Source organism: Eubalaena glacialis, chromosome 4, assembly GCF_028564815.1.
Source record: "Eubalaena glacialis isolate mEubGla1 chromosome 4, mEubGla1.1.hap2.+ XY, whole genome shotgun sequence".
In the NCBI taxonomy this organism is placed as follows: domain Eukaryota; kingdom Metazoa; phylum Chordata; class Mammalia; order Artiodactyla; family Balaenidae; genus Eubalaena; species Eubalaena glacialis.
The window spans coordinates 54,579,799-54,596,967 of record NC_083719.1 but is presented as its reverse complement, the minus strand read 5'-3'; the positions used below and the strand labels follow the sequence as shown (position 1 = coordinate 54,596,967).

The 17,169-nt window shown below is 44.3% G+C and overlaps 1 protein-coding gene across 3 annotated transcripts in view; it reads right to left on the bottom strand.

The window, feature by feature from the left end:
* The window catches only part of PIK3R1 (phosphoinositide-3-kinase regulatory subunit 1), an 81,551-nt gene that overhangs the window by 9,269 nt on the left and 55,113 nt on the right, over positions 1-17,169 (bottom strand). For 2 of the 3 annotated variants that reach the window (XM_061189324.1, XM_061189322.1), the window contains 5 exons: positions 15,891-15,983; positions 15,377-15,451; positions 9,693-9,824; positions 8,712-8,913; positions 8,424-8,503 (listed from right to left, as the gene is read on the bottom strand). In XM_061189324.1, coding sequence (XP_061045307.1) covers positions 8,424-8,503; positions 8,712-8,913; positions 9,693-9,801 — 391 coding nt within the window. In that variant the 5' untranslated portion in view covers positions 9,802-9,824; positions 15,377-15,451; positions 15,891-15,983. Of the gene's footprint in view, positions 1-435; positions 923-8,423; positions 8,504-8,711; positions 8,914-9,692; positions 9,825-15,376; positions 15,452-15,890; positions 15,984-17,169 lie in introns of those variants that run through there. The other variant, XM_061189326.1, reaches the window with a different exon arrangement.

Below are 17,169 nucleotides of genomic sequence, written 5' to 3'. Positions count from 1 at the left end.
TCCCAGCAGCTGTGGACAGCGCGACAGCCCGGAGGGGACCCGTCCCCCATGCCTTTGGGAGCATTTGGTGCAAACCGGTCCTGCTGCTGGAACCCATGTGGTAGACCCCGGGAGGAGGGCAGGGAGACAGGTGACTTTCCACGTCTCTCCCAGGCCTGGCCAGGCCCCAACTTCCAGACCAGCACTTGGTAATTTCCTCCTTCGCCATTTCCAACCGAAGCCCCATCTTTCCCTCACATTGTGCCCCTCGAGGAAATGGGGGAGTGTCTCCCCTAATCTCTCATCTGCCCTCCCCAGGCAGCGCTTACTTACTATCTCTCCCTCTCTCCCTGACACACACACACACACACACACACACACACACACACACACACGACAAACTGCAGAAATGAACAGCCAAGGGGCAGAGCAGTGCCCAAACGAAAGGCAACTTACTTTGCAGGTTATGCATTTCAACGGTTTCCCTTAGAAATGCCTGTATCCGACAATGGAAAAAAAAAAAAAAAAATCCAAAAAGCGATTCCTCCAGCCTGTGCGGCGCAGGACCCCGAGCCTCGCACGCACCGCCGGCAGCAGCGCAGCTCAGCGCCCGCCGCCCGTGCAGAAGCCGAAGCCGGCCGCGCGCCGGGGCCGAGGCTGCGCCGGGGAGGGAAGGAGCCCGGGCGCTCGCACGTCCCTCTCAGATAACGATCGCGGCTTCATGATTAACTTGGGCAGGTTCAAATATTTGCTGAGCTAGGGATTTCGGGTGGGGGAGGGGAGCCCAAGTCCAAGTCGAAGTTGTCATCATCGTTAACAAGTGGCCAGTGCCAGCCCGGGTCCTCCTCCTCCTCCTCGCCGAGGAAGTGAGAAGGCCATTGTCAGGGGACCTAAAATAGGCTCTCGAACCGGCTGCGGCGGCGCGCGGCTCGCAGGCTCGCGGGGCTCAAGTGGCCACAGTGCAGCGAGGCACTAGGCGCTGCCAAACACAGGAAGTGGCTGAGCTAGTTCAGCAAAAAATAGAATCAAAGCCTTGCTTGTAAAGGCCTGAACCTCTCAGAGCTGCCCAGAACACCGTGCCTTGCTCGCGTCCACCTCCTCCCACATACCAGCACAGACAGCCCCGCAGGTGTCACAGGAGAGCCCGGCAGAGCCACCCTGCAGGGAACAGGTTTACAAACGTTTCTCAGGAGGAGGCTCCTAGGGAAGAGTATTGCGCCTCGGCATGGGTACACTAAGCTCCATTGTATTAAAAATACACTCCAAGATAAAAACTCTACTCTGCAGCTGTTTTTATGAAGTCAATTTCAACTCCTGTTAAAATGGCCATAAAAGGTCTGTCTGCACGAGGCTGGTGCAGATGCTACATGGAGCAAAGGACGGGAGGGCAAGGAGAATGGCACACCTTTCTAGAGGATTTTTTTTCCCCTTTATTCGACAAAGTTGCAAGGAACCAAACTTAGGACTGTTGGCTACTATTTAAAGAACTAAAATTTGGCCAAAGAAAATTTCCACTCACATCAGCATAGATGGCTTTACTGTTATCCCAAGAACCTTAACCCAATGTAAAATCACAAAATCACTAGCTTTAAAACCAGAAAAAAAATTTAGAGATCACTTCAATTCCCTCGTGCTACAGACACACACACACACACACGCGCGCGCGTACGCTTCTCACCCAGAATGAAGTGGTTTGCATAATATTATAGCACTAGGACCAGAACCCAGACTTCTGATGTTCGGTCCTAAACTCCTTTTTCTCCACCCACTTGCCCTGCTCTTTACTTGCCTCTGCCAGAGAAAGTAAAAATTAACAAGTGAAACTGAAGTTAATTTCTTTTAAGCCACATGCAAAAAATTTCACACCTACAACAAAACTTTTTCTGTTTTCTATTTTTAGTTTAATTTTTTTTTTTAAAAAAGCTGCTTTCTAATTATCTTTGAAGAAACACGGGTTCTGTCTATAATACCCTCAGACTCTGTATGACAAGGTGACCCAAAGGTCACATGCAGTGACAAAGGAAGATCTAGGTGCTGACACAGAGTCCACACAGGCAGGAACCAGCTTCAGAATTACTTGCAATATCTGGGAAGTGCTGCTACACTCACAATGAAAGCGATTTTACAAGCTCTCCTTTGGTGCAATTGAGGTAATACGAAACACCTACTTTTCCAATTGGGAAAAAATTAGTCTATAAGTGAATAGACTCAGCTCCTGCCAGCTGATCACAGACATAGGGTTAGTTCACAGAATACCCTTGCCTCCTGAGCTGCATAATCTTGCCCTACTTTAAAAAATAGTCTTTCTAAAGCTGGGAACCTTGGAAACATCAGTCACTTAAGCATACCTGTCTGGATTCACAGGATATGTCATGTCAAAACCTTCTAAGATTAAAGTGTTCTCTTCTCTGACAGTCTATTTCCCGTTTCAGAAGAAAATTATCTACTGGGAAGTGGCACACTCTCTACTTAGAGAAAGTCTTAAAATAGATTTGAAAACTTTGCTTCAAATTTCTCACAATATGTACAATCATTTACCCTAGAAGTTCTATTATATTATTCAAAGTGTGAGCTGAGTCTTTTCCCAATTTTAGTCAATTTAGTGATCTGCAAAACACATGCTCTTCATTAGCTTAAAAAGGGAGCCCTCTGCTGGTAGAACAGAATCAGTAACTTCTGCTCCAGAGAAAACAATCAACTTTCTGCGTATTTCATTGATCTCCCACTATGTCCAGAAGTTCACACAAAATAAACATAATTGCCCAACTGTCACTTAATCTATATGATTCACTAAGAAATCACTAATAAATCAAATGCACAAATGTCATAACAATCTTGGAAATATTTTTCACATGCCTGCTAATAAGCTCTTGTAAGAAAACTTGTATTTTAATCTCTGAAACCCAAAGCCTCTACCATACTGGAAAACTTACATAATTGAAAACTATCTTTACCTTCTAGATTCTTCAAAACACTAAGTCTTACTACTTTCCTCTCTCTCAAAGTTTTGCAAAACTCATTTCAGAAGCAAAAATAGGCCATGTGTCACTTCTCAGCAGGTGTGATCTAGTCAGGAAAATGTCCCTTAATCATTAAAATAGTGTGAAAGTTACAGACTGAACACTGTATCTCATACGTGCCAATCACCATCAAGTAGCAAATACTCCATGAGCAGCTTCCATCCTGCACAGCTTCTTAAATGGTTTTTTGTCAAGGGCCACGATTTATGAACAAAAGCCCATTTGAGAAAAAAATAAATGAGCCAAAATCTTCTTTTAGGGGTTAAATTAATGCCGCCTTTCATAATTTTAACTTAAGACAACTTAGGCCAGAAGGGCCCTTCAGGATGATGCCAATTCTTTAGTCCACATCCAGGGCTCTTAATGACCCTGCACTAAGAAAAATGTCCATTTGAGTTTATAAATAAACTCAGGTTTACAGATGCCTAAAAGTGATACACTCTACAAAGTATCTGAAAAGGTGCGCCCATTGCTTAGCAGAAAAAAGGACCCCTTCTCCACAATTTCCCTCTCAGATGTCCCTTGAGAGAAAGAGAAGGCTGCACTGTGAAAACAAAAGTAAAACTGAACTATACCCTCCAATACATGCTCCTTGTTCAGAGCACAAATAAAACTTCCTATTTTTTGACAAAACCTAGTACACGCCTTGCCTGCTTACTCCTGCCGCTCTAAACACGTGCAGCTTTTTCAAACTTTCACTTCTCACCTTTGAAACAACCTTCTAATGTCAGACCACATTTTAAACCCAATATAAAATAAATCAGAGGAGAGTAAAACTCTTTGAAAGTCATTTCCTTCTACCTTAGTGCTTGCTTTAGTCTTGGTTGCAAACTAAGCCCAGAGCATTTAAAACAAGATTCATGAATCGGGCTCTTCAGGATGAATGTTTTGCAAATGCACCAGCGGTTAAAAATTAACTCTGACAGGTGTAGAAGGGCAGGGGGGAGAAAGAGTCATTTATTTTCCCTCTGGGCTTGAGGGTGCAATATTAGACTTCAATTATGCTACATTAATATTTCTGAATATATCCATGAAATCTGAAATATGTAAATACACTTATAATGGGTTTCATTCAAAGGCACTCAGTGTTAAATGGCCCGTTTTTACCTTAGTTGCCCTATAGAAATCTACTTTAGCGACCTAAGGATCAGTAGGGTAAATATAACACGAAGTGATTCAAGAAAACCTGCTGTTCAGCTTTAACCCGTTTAAAGACTTTTAGTAACAAAGAAAACAGCAAGCTGTCAACCAAGTTCCGAGAACTTACTCTGTGCTTAGCCTTTCAAACCTTAGTTTCCCTCCCTACACGGGGAGAAGCCTTCCTTCACAGGTGTGCTGGATGCATTAAATGAGCTGGTGTGTGAGAGTTCTTTGAGATTTCATTTGGATGATTATTATGCTGTGCCCAGTTCTACGCTAAGAAGAGCTGAAAAGGAGAAGCCTTTGTCCTTGAGAAATGTAGCTAAGCTGATGAAACTACCAGAACAACTACAGAACAGTTACGTATAAGAGGACAAGGGGCTTAAGGACATAAATGTAGTGAATGGGTCAAAACCCTGCACCTCAAGCAGGGGAGGAGCCCCCTGGGTGCAGATGAAGAGGATGGCACTGTTCGGGCCACTGGGGACGGCTGTGCATCGTGTGCACTGCGTAAAGGCACCTGGGCAAGGTGCGGGGGGCGGGGGGGGGGGGGAGGCGGCGCTGCGGCTGGTGCTGAGAGCCAGGCGCCTCCACTCCCTGAGTAGCACACGGAGCAAAGGGCGTCAGACAAATGCATCCTCCTCCCTCCAAGCAATGCGCCCACGGGGCAGCAGCTGCCCACTGAATGTCCTTTTCAGATCTGCGTTAAGTCCCCTCCAGGCATCCTGAGGCCGGGCTCCGCTGGTCGGGAACATGGGAACGTGGGGCCAGCGGGGAGAATGGCCTGGTAGGATTCAGACGGCACTCACCAGGAAGGCGGCTCGAGGAGATGGAACCCTGAACGAGGCCAGCTCCGGCAGGGCCTTAAACACCAGAGCTGACACAACGACACTAAGGACATACTACAGGGTCGTGAGCTTCAGTACTCCTCACCTCATTTAATGCTCATAACCACCCCAGGAGAGAGGCGTTATTCCCATTTCACAGACTGGAACACGGTCTGGAAAGGCTGAATGACCTGGTGATGAACTCGGCAAGTAAGCAGCAAGAGTTGGGATTCACACCCAGACGTGACTTGCACTGTTCTTTCCATTGCATGACACACGATGGAGCGACTTTGAGCCTGACCCCCAAAGCTACAACTGCACTGGGGCTCTTTACTATATGTGACCCATAGGAGCAAACATCACCTATCCTTGGTCTATTGCTTGCTGGAAACTTCGGAGGACTTTTTGACTGGACACTACAGGCAGTCCCGTTGCCCACGAAGGTTCCAGAAGCCCAGGTGGCACACAGAGCAGCAGCCCTGGTGTCTGGGCCGGGTGCCCCCACCCCCGGCAGACCCATTCCAGCTCACACTGCTTGGGGTGGCACCAGGTGAAACCGTCAAGCTCTGTGGTCTTCAGTTTCTTCACATGCCAGCGGAGAGCTGGACAATGCATTCAGCTCTCAAGTGATGCTTTTTATGACGCTGTCACCTAAAATATTTACTGCTTTTTCAAATCCGGTAAAAATATCAAGCTGTTATTTTTGTCCTTTCCAATTTATTTTGAAGAAATCTTTGAAACTCCTTGAACTGAGATGCTATTTCTCCTTCCCCTTTTCAAATTGTACCTATTCTTCGCAGCCCACTTCAAGTCCTTTTTTTTTCCTATGAGCTTTTCCTGTCTACTAAAAAGTCACCAACCAGATCTCTCGAATTCTTTTTATACTTACAGTACACACCCTCCCGCCCAGAATTTAATGAGACACTGTGTGCTAACGGGGCTTATTGCAACTGACACGCTGCCTCACACATCATTAGTCCTGCCTATCATCGCAAGTTCTAACTGATAACAACTAGAAAAGGTATCTGTTTGCCCCATCATAGTCTTGCTCGTCCTCTACCCCCCAAATATCATTCAAGCACTCATTTCTATTCATGACAAAGTTACTGCAAATGAATGGTTTACGAGTGTTCCCTGGAGATGCATGGTGCTGTGCTTCCCAGCCCACTGGGATGAGCACGTGCAGGGGTAATGATGAAAGACTCCATGAAAACATCCCATTCCTACCAGGCCAAAGAAGTCATTTCTCTAACCCAGGGTGCCCTGCCAGTCATCCGCACTGGAGCCATTCCTGAATACAAAGGGGTTAATGAGGACGTTGTCCTGGGCTGGGTAGTCTGTTTTCACCGGTGAGAGACGCTGAAGCAACCTTTTAATTCCAAAAGTCCCATACGATTTGCAGAATAGTTGACAGAGATCACACAAAGGGGAAAATGCCTCCAACTAGGATTTAAAAATTACTTGGATGCAACTGTTTGGAAGAGGCTGCATGTGTTCTGGGATAGTCTAGCAACGTTCAAGGCTTTATGGATCATTCTTCAACAGAGCTGATGGGACTAATCCATCTGCCTTTGAAACTGATACACCAATTTCTTAGTAGAAGGATGTAGGTAGGGTCTATGACATAGCAAGCAGTCTTAAGTGTGCATTATCAAAACAGATGCAGATGAAGTTTTTCTTGGGTGGAATTCGGCTGAAACTGAGAAAGGCGTTTAACCAGTTTACACCAGAAGCATTAAACTCCACCACTGATTCTACTACACCCCGTGTAGCAGAAATTCTCAAAAACTCCACGCGATAAATTCGCTTGTGGGTATGTGTCAAGCCCTGTCTGCCTTTTAGCTTCCATGTCTCCCCTCTCCAGAGAGCTGGCCACTGAGAAGACTGGGAACCTCCCCCGCCTTCCCTGCAAGCAGGGCCCAGCTCTCCCTGTCTCTGAGACGGACCTCCACACGGGTCAGGAGGAAGTGAAAGATCGTAGCTCGATCCTTTGGCCGAAGTCCTGTTCTGTTCTTGCTGGTCTTCTTCCTTCCCACCCATGTGATCAGTCTAGGAGTGGGCGGTCAATAAACGGCTCCAGTGCCACGTTCACACCTGCCCCCGTCCCCTCCCCACAGGGTACTTCTAATCTATCACTGCATCATTTCCTACTGAGCCCAAAGGCAGCCTCTGAACACCGACACAGAGCTCCCAAATCCATTATCGAGTGACCCAAGCAGTCACACGATATGACACCTTTTGGTCACCCTCTGGGACTCCAGTCCTGGGCCGTACCCGTTGACAGATTTCTCTGATGCGGTTTACAATCCAGGGTATCCCTGTTACATATCCTGCTTGCTGGGATTTGGAACATTTGGAATGGACCAGGCTCGCCTTACGTAGTATTTATGCTGCCACCCTTACCTGTGGATCCCGTATTTTGGATCTGTCGACAGAAGCCCTTCCCAATACCTGTATCATGAGTGGTTACCCATCCCATCCTTTATCCCATCCCTACAGGTGGGTTTTAAGTCTAGGCCCTCACACCTCTCTGTCTGCCCCTTCCAGAGGCAAACAACTAAGCCTAGCTATGGAACACCTTAAAAAAAAAGCACAACATAGTCCGCCATTGCATGACTTATATCTGGGTCCCCACGTTTGCTCATACAGAGATGAGTTTGGTAATTTGCATGAGTTACTTATAATAAATAAGAAATTCATGATGTTTTAATTAAATTCAAGACATAAATTCAGACTACAAGCAACACCTTCTACTGGTCCTGAAACTCCACTTCTAGGGCCCTCATCACTTTCTAAATGACCAACTCACTTTTAACCAGTATACAGCAAAGTAGGGTTGTTTAGACTTTCCACAGTAGAGGAAAAATACATCAGTTTAAATGAAATCCACTGCTAACTCGGTCTACATTTCCCGCTTTGTTAAACGGCTAATTGAATGCCAGCCTGCTTTCACAGAAGTGTCTGGCTTGCTCGAACTTGTTGCAGTAGACCCCTAGTTTCATACTGCTTGCATTATTAAAAATGTTTATTTTGACAAGACATTTCTCAGCCTACCTGCTTCCAAAAAACACATTCCAAAATACTTTAAATTATATAGTAATTATAAATCCCCTACTTTGTAAGTACGAGAAAGAAAAACAAAAATGTCAGCAACGAAAATCAACGCCATAATTTATGCAACAACCAGAAGCATCAAGTTAAGGGGGTCGGGGAGCTCTCCCAGCAACCCTCACCTGAAACCAAGACCATGTAAAATCCACAAATATCAAAAGCTGGATAATACTGACCATATGTGCTGCTGCCCAGCTATTTTTCCCTTAAGTCATAAGGTAACATGTTATTATGGATCTCAATTCCACGAGAAACTTATGGCGCTTCAGAGGAGACTGAAAGCCACCATTTTTCAGGCTCTAAAAAACGAACAGTGAGGGAATTTTAAATGTTCCGAAGGCATTACCTGGTGCAGGCTGGCGTTCATTCCATTCGGTGGAGATTAAAATTTCTATAACTTTTATGAGGTGTTCAGTATTCTCAGAACTACAAAAAAAAAAAAAAAAGAGATCCATTAGACACCTTTTTCCCTGAACAACAAACTTATTTTCATTTCTGCATATTCAAGCGAATGTGTCTGATGGAACTATGGACATGCATTTGTGAACTGGTATCTTCAGAAGAAGCTTAATGACCCATAAACTTCGGACCACCCTCATCACCCCAAAACCCAGGCTGCTCTTCTATCACTTACCTGGCTGCTGGGAATCTGAAAAGCAGGGGGCTGAAGAGTTCAGAGAGTACTCTTGCATTCAAAAGATTTTTGCTGGACGTTTGAGAGAGCTTGAAGAAATGTTTTAGCAAATACTGCAGCGTGAGCCAATACTGATGAGGTATGCTGGGCGACCTAATGAGCTTCTTCAACAGCTGGATGTATTCTTCAGAGCTTTGCACTTCTACAGGTTAAAAAAAGAAAGAAAGCAAGCAAAAGGAATAAGAGACCGTTTCTAGCTATTAGTGAATAAACACCTAGAAAACTCCTGTTCTAGCTACAGAGGGATCATTTAAAACGAAGGCATCAGAAACAGCAGACAATACATTTGCTCTTCTCATTAGAAAAGGCATGATGAGAAAGTCAAAATCTCAAGTCAAATGGAAATGCAAGAAACTCTTGGTGTACAAAACCACAAGAAGTTCTCTGTGTGCTGCCGTCCATGGAGCAGCTTCAAGTGTGATTGGCTAATTCGGAGGAGCATCAGATAAGTATCACAGGTTTTAACTTTGAAGGTTACGAACCACAATTTCCTGTCCCCAAAGCACTTTAACTGAGCATTAGCTCCTAAAACGGAGAGTCCTCTTCCCTCAACTCATTTTCTAATGGCCACTGGAGGAAGGTGATGGGAACATCCCCAGTCACTGGATCCTAGTCCGGTTCTCTGAATCCAGTGATGGCACTTGGCACGCTGAGGCATTCGCTGATGTAGTGAACCTTAAAATACTGATAAAAGGTTAACAATTAGCCATTTCAACATGTGGATGGCCTTCCTAAGCAAACTAGAATCTGGCTCTTCTATCGGATGCCCTGGTAAGGGAGGGAATTTGTGCTGATGGGGGTGGGGGCAGACCCCTCCTAACATTTTCTAAGAAATCTCTCTTTATCTGCAGCCCTTGAGTTGACAAGTACATCCACATCTCAATATACAGTTCAGGGAGGTTCTCAGAAGACACAACACACCTGGGGCTAAAGAAACCATTTCATTGTAAATGGCTACTGGAATGACAGGATTTGGTAAGTCCAGGAGATAGCGTTTGAAAGCGTCTGCTAAGACGTGCACATCGATCATTTCCAAGTCCACGGAGGCAGCATCTAGGATAGAAATATGCAAAAAAATTTTTTCAGACACTTCATGCATTGGTTGGGCCGATTTTCTGAATGTGCGACTTCAATGTGACACACGAAAGGAAGAGTATGAGGACAAATGTAAGATGCTTGCGTATTTATGAGCAGTGTTTCTTGCAGGGGTTGCTCCTGGCATTTCGAATAGAACATTTTTCCCTTGTGTAGGTTTGTCCCCCACCCTGTCAACATTTAGCATGAAGACCCCTGCCCACGATGCCAGGAACACATTCCCAGACTTCGGGGCAACAAAAAAGTGCTCCTTCTGTGAGCCTAACTGTTCCCCCTACAATTCGTATGTTGAAGCCCCAACTCCCAGCACCTCGGAATATGAATATATTTGGAGACAGGGCCTTTAAAGCGGTGTTTAAACTAAAATGGGGCCATTAGAGTGGGCCCTAATCAATTTGGCTGGTATTATAAGAGGAGGAAATTTGGACAAAGAGACACCAAGGGTGCACGTACAGAGGACAGGCCACATGAGGACACAGCAAGGAAGCGGCCATCTGTAAGCCAAGGAGAGAGGCCTCAGAAGAAACCAAACCTGCCTTGATCTGGGACTTCTAGCCTCCAGAACTGTGAGAAAATAGATTTCTGTTTTTTAAGCCACCCAGTCTGTGGAATGTTGTTATGGCAGCCACAGCAAACAAATGCAGCCCCCCACAATGACTGCAAGTACGTTCTGGACGGTGGTTCTGCCCTGATTGAGAAGGGTTCTGTTCTAGGGATGGTGAATCACACAGAAAATACTTCCTAAAATTGCAACAAGAAAACGTGGCGTGCAAATCCATAGATTTCCTAAAATTTGAGTTGCTCAATACTGCATGTCAGAATTAATATAAATTTAACCCAATAAAGTACAGACTGATTGATTAAACAGTAAGCTATTACAGAATTTTAGCAGTCAATCTCAAGAATGGCCATAAAAATGATGTGAACATCTTTAGCATGTTTCTCCCTAGTTCTGACAGGGTATTCTGATTAAGGTATTACTAATCTAACTGGTGGGCACTGAACTATCTCAGAAGAAAGATAAGACATGCAGTCTGTCCAGAAAATCCTTCATCTGGAAAACAGGTCAGGCAATTCAACCCTGGGGTAGTATGAATCACAGCCGCTCTCTGAGTACTTGGGGTAGAATGAGGCACACTGCCCGGTGGAAAGAAGGGGTGCTGCGGGCAGGGAGGACCACGGTCACTGCTGAAGGATGCACACTATTGACAGGAAAGATGACTTGAGGGAAATTATCTGGGGACTCGTGCATGTACTCAGTGGAGAACAGGGGACCTGACGAGCAAAATGCTGCATTTCTAAACAGCTTTATTAATCGTGGCGTTCAACATAAGTCGGAAAGGAGCGCTGCTGGAAGTGCTGATACCACTTGTGGTAATTTGAATTTCAGGACCGTTAGAAACGTGTGAGACATTATCAAGAAGTAACCTAACTAGGAGATGGACAGGACTGGGTTGTGGCCTAGGAGAGGATGAGAGAGAATCAAAGTTTACTCGCAGGTATTCAGCATGAGGAGGAGAAGTGGCATCCTGGATGCCCATGCACCAGGTGTGATATTATAAAGCACTTAGGCTGAGTTAACAAAGCTCCTTGGATGCATCGTCATCATCAGCCAAACCTGTCCCACTAACCAGGCAGAACTTATGAAAGATAATCGTACAATACCATAAAGCTCAGGAAAGTCCTGAGCTGGTAGCAAATGTGGATAGGTTAGTTTGAGGAAAAGAATGAACAGGTGGAGAAGCAAGGGCTTAAATCACTTAAATATCCCACAACGAACAAACCAGAGGCATATGACATCTCTAATAAGTGTGGGGAAGGGCAAGACTGGGTCTTTGCATAAAGGGTCCACGTGGAAAGTAATGCAACTACTAGTGTGACTGTCACACAAAACTGCGTGCATCTCTGTTGGAGCATTCCATAGCCACCCACTCTACAGCAAGCTGCTGCCCCCTCCCCCCAAATTTGCCCCTTGTATACTTCATTTAATATCACTTTGCCCAGCCAATTCCTATTACTTAATTTGCTCATCCTAAAACACCATTTGGCGATGAGGTATAAACATTAAGATGCTAAAGGTTCCACACGTCCCCCCTGCAGGAGTCATCTCTCTGTGACACCTGACACTTCCCACTATGGTAACTGCGAGTCTCTCTCCTAGAACTGACAGTCCCTCCAGGGCACGGACTGTGGCCCACCTGCTCTTCTCACATCCCTCAGTGCTCAGCAGAGAATGTGCTGGTTGAATGTTTGTGAGCTGAGCTACACAAGGTCCTGAGAGCAATGTTCATTCACTGAAGCCCTTCTCCAACACACGAGGTGTATTCCAAAGAGCCTTTATAACCTTTGAATGAAATAACCTTATTTCAAGTCTTTGGATCAGCTCACCTTATGTCAACTTCCACTAGAGCCGATGTAGTATGTTCTATTTATTTATAGACAACTTCCAAAGCTCCTTGGGGTTTCTGACTTCTATTCTAGCAGTCTCCTTTTCTGCATTAAAGCTATGCTAATGTGCTCTTCCAAGAGCTAGACACATCTGTCATGTGATGACAGTGGAAGTTAGTTCAGAGAGAGCCACCCAATCTTTAGGTCTGGGTTGGGGCGTTTACACCCTCTTCTACCCTGCTTTTCTGAGTCTACTCCTGACAGGCAACCAGTAGACTCTCCAACACTTCACCCCTTCTCCCACTGGAATGGAGTCCCCCTCCCCGACTGATCTCTATCTAAGTAAAGGGTTCTCAACTGGGGTCCTCAGTTTTGCTGCCCCACCTCCACCCTTAGGAGACATCTCTCAACACCTGGAGACATTTCCGATTGTCACAACCGGGGGAAAATCTCACTGGCGTCTAGTGGGTGGAGGCCAGGAGTGCTGCTGAAACCCTACAACGCACAGAACAGCCCCTTGACAACAAAGAATTATCCATCCTAAAATGTCCACAGTGCTGAGGCTGCAAAAGGCTGATTTTTAAAATTGAGGTATCTTGGGACTTCCTTGGCGGTCCAGTGGTGAAGACTCTGTGCTTCCAGTGCAGAGGGGTGTGGGATCGATCCCTGGTTGGGGAACTAAGATCCCACATGCCGTGTGGCACGGCCAAAAAAAAAAAAACCTCTACCGCTTCTTTAAAAAAAAAAAAATAAATTAAAATTGAGGTATCTTGACATACAGCATTATATCAGTTTCAGGGGTACCACATAATGATTTGATATTTGTATAGACCATTGTTAAACCATCACCACAGTAAGTCTAGTTAACATCCATCACCACACAGAGTCACACACATAGGTTTTTCTTGTAATGAGAACTTTTAAAGGAAAAGCCTGATTCAGGTAAAGAGAAACCAAAAGAGAGAGAGAAAGAGAGAAAGAAAATAATTCACACCATTACAATTAAAAATAAAAAAACAAGAAAGAAATATTTTATTTTAGGGCAATATAGTGGGGGAAAAACAAGAATAAGGGCTTTTAGAGTCAGAACAATTTGGATGCAAGTCATGGCTTTACCATCAGCAGTTACTAATATTTATATCACAAGACTGATGTGTGGATGAAATAAAATAACTTAGTAGGTGCTAATAAATGTAGGCTGTTGTCCTCCACCCCCGTCTGTCCTTTTCAGACATTGGTTAATTCATGGGGTTGGTTAAAAGCCATACTTTTTGTTTTTAGTGTAAGTGACTTATCTTTGAGCTTCCTCCAGGATATTATGATTTTTTTATAGACTGAAAAATCCTCAAGCTGGAAACAGTCCTGGAGGATCCTCACTCCTAAATTGAGATAATGTTTACTCTCTTTGTTTTGCCACAAAATTCACTTTTATAGCACAGAATCCAAGGGAAACCAGTTTTCTATGTGTGTTTTGATCTCAAATGGGGAAAGAAAGCTGTCTGTCAAAATATCTTGTTGAAGTGAATTTGGGTTATTTATTCCATCTCACAGGTGGTGTGAAGATTTTTTTAAAGCCCAACTGCATCATTTTGTTTTTGGTCACGCTTAAAAACGTAACCGCTCTTTCGCAAATAACTCCCATTTCATCAGTCTCTGAAGTCTAAACATTTCCTGTGACTTTTAACATGTTTGATTTGACCAATTTTCTGACCAAAACATGTATCTCTATTTCAATTGGCTAGGACAAAATTTGGTGTTTCCTTAACACCCTGGTAAAGCTGTTAGAGATAAAGAAAAACAAGTCTTTTCACCTTGATTTTTCTGCCAGTCAACTTCTAATGACCTACTCTGGATGTGTGTAGGAGGATGTGCCCTGTGTGTGTGTAAGACTGATTTCCATGTACAAAGGAAAAATGAAAGTTAAAAAAAAATTTTTTTTTTAAGCTTCACACATTTGGGCGGTGCATTTCAAGTAAAACTATCGACTGATAAAGATATAATCTCCTTTTTTTTTCCCCAGCAACATCTTTTCTAGAAATTTTCATAAGCTGCCTCATTTTGAAGCTGCCTCACACTTCAAATTTTTTCATTTATTAAATGTCATGTGGGCATTCTTTGCATAACTGCACATCTGAAAGTGCTTCTTCCAAAACTGGGTTTCACTCCTTTTGGTTCAAACACCCAAATTCAGTTAAAATAGTGTGAGGCAAAAAATTATTAATAAAAAGAAAAATACTGGGAGGGAATGAAGGATCTGAGAGATTCTAGAAGTTGATGTAGAAGATGACTTGCTAGAATGATGGCCAGTAAATTTACATTTGTACAGTTTTATTCCATATGGCAAAGGAGGGAAGGGACAAATAATAAAGCCACCACTTGGTTAAATTAATTGATGTCATTTAACCAATGGTGTGCTTGAGCCGACTTGTACTGGATCACAATTCTTCCCAAGAGTTCAGTGATAACACATTGGTAGCTTGAAATTAACCATGGTGAGAAGATTTACACCACAGAAGTGGGTAAATGCTACAAACCAGGGCTTTTTTTTTTCCCCCCCAGAGAGTTGGTTTACCAGCACATTACAGAAGATAACAATATCATGATGTTACTTGATGTAAATATGGCATGAAAAGGCAAGCAAGCAAGGAAGGAAGACAGAAAGAAAGGGAAAAGAAAAGGAAAAAGAGAGAGAAAGGGAAAAAGGGAAAGGTCAGAAGACACCTTTGTTAAATGACATAGACTTACAAATAATTTTTTAACTGGTCCAGATGAATTAGATGTAGCCAATGGCAGGGTCAGAGAAAGATGGTAGATAAGCAGAGGCAGAGAAATCCCAAGATGCTTCTCTCCTCTGCAGTTTCTACAGCACCAGAGGCTCATGGCTGTGATGACAGCCAAGTACCTGCAGGCAGGCAGCCACACACACCCCAACCCCAACTCAGGAGACAAACATCAGAGGTCTGCCCTCTTACCATAACAGGGCAGAGGGAAGTGTGCATATTTCTGAGCTCCCTTCAAACTGAGAATGTTGCACAGTTAAGCTCACATGTTTTGTGCTTTACCTGAAAGAGAAAGGTGAGAATCGTCTTTCCCATGTGTATTTCTAGCTCTGTCACACTCACCACAATCAAGGAGCTGTCGTAATTCTGCTGGGTTGCTGGAGCTCTGTGTTCTGTATAGAGTTGGACATTCCAGACCTAGGACACAAAACAGACCGAGTATGCAAAACACAGCTCTCTGGAGAATGCGTGAGCCTGAGGCCAGAGAGACATTCCAGTTTCCATCCAGTGTCTATTCTAGATGTGTACCAAGTATTCCTGGAAGTCAACTCCTACTATTCATCTTATCTGGCATGTCAATAACTTTGGCAACATCACCTGGCCACTGAGGAGCAAGTTAATTCTCTTTATTAAAATAGGGAGAAGTTAACGGTTTCCATACAGTAACTACATGTTAGTGTAGAGTCAGAAGTCAGACCAAGATTATCTCCCCAGGTCACTGCAACAAACAGCTTGTGGGTCCAGCACAGGTGGCAAGGAGTGTATTTAACGAACGTCCACGAGACAAATACAAATGATAACACCCACGAAATCAGGCCATAACCCGTTAACCGATCCCCTCTACCAGCTGGATTACCTTTCTTTTCAACGGCTTCCACTAGCTTGATAAGAAGCGGTGGAGCAACGTCAGGAGGGGCGAACTGCTCTGCAAGGTCTGGAAGAGTCGAAGCTGCAAATAAACACAATTGCGCGGTTATGTTTAATCGGGGGTAATCCAACGCAGTAAACATCAGTGAAGATGACTGGAACACAAGGTCATGTAGTTCTACTGGGATGGCAGCAACCTCAGGCCGGAACGAGAGAGAGCCCGTACTGGGCCCTGTGTTTAGAAGGCTCCTTGCGGGCCGCCGCCCAGCTGTGCCTCTTCCCACAGTGTGATGAGTTTGGGGGGCCAAGGGGACATGCCCACTGCTTCTCCCCTAGGACACACTCAGAACACTTCCCAGAAGCTTGGAATCCCTTGCCCCAGTGGCCTCTCGGGCCTATTCCCCAAGTCCATCCTCCCCAGGGCAGACCTCCCTGCCGGGGTGCCCCTTTGGACCTGGGGAGTGGGGCTCAGGATGGAACGGAGTCTGGACGTGCAAAGGTCCTGGCAGCGCAGGGCCAAGCCAGGGGTGGGCTGGGAACCAGCTCTCCCCGTATCACCACACTCTCGGGCAGAACTGAGAACCCAAGAACTCTAAATTCAAATCTGGCTTCCTGGTCATTGTGAAGGAATAACTGTCCAGGTAGGAGAATGGAACATATCTTATTGAATAGTCTGTTAACAATCAATATATGATTTATAACTTTAAAATATTTAGACACAGGCTGCTTGGGCTTCCTTTTGTACTTTTGCCCCAAGCCCCACAAATGGCAGGGTGGACTTAATATCAGATCCGAAGCCAGGACAAATGATCCCTGGCCACTTGAGACTCAAATTAAATCCCCATGGACCTACTCTTGAAAAGCCTTTATTTGCTTACATATGTCTTGGTCAGTTAATATCTTAAGAAATGTGATGCTTTCATGAACTTGTTTCCACGCTTTTATTTACATGTTTTACCAAATGATACAAAGGAAAAAAAAAGTCTAATTGGATGACACAAATAATGCCCTTCAACATAACATTGATAACTGTATTTTCACTCCAAAAATATATGAAAGTAAAGTACAAATATTTTTCTCATAATATACCAGAAGAGGGAGCTAAATATACTCATCTCAAATTTCTCAAAGTACAAAATATAGGTGAAATGACAGTCTTCATGAAAATACCTACATGGGCAGTCTGTTTATCAGCCATCAATAAATAATTTGTAGACACTTAAGGTTCAATGCTGTGTATATACTCTCACCTAGGAATAGTTAATATA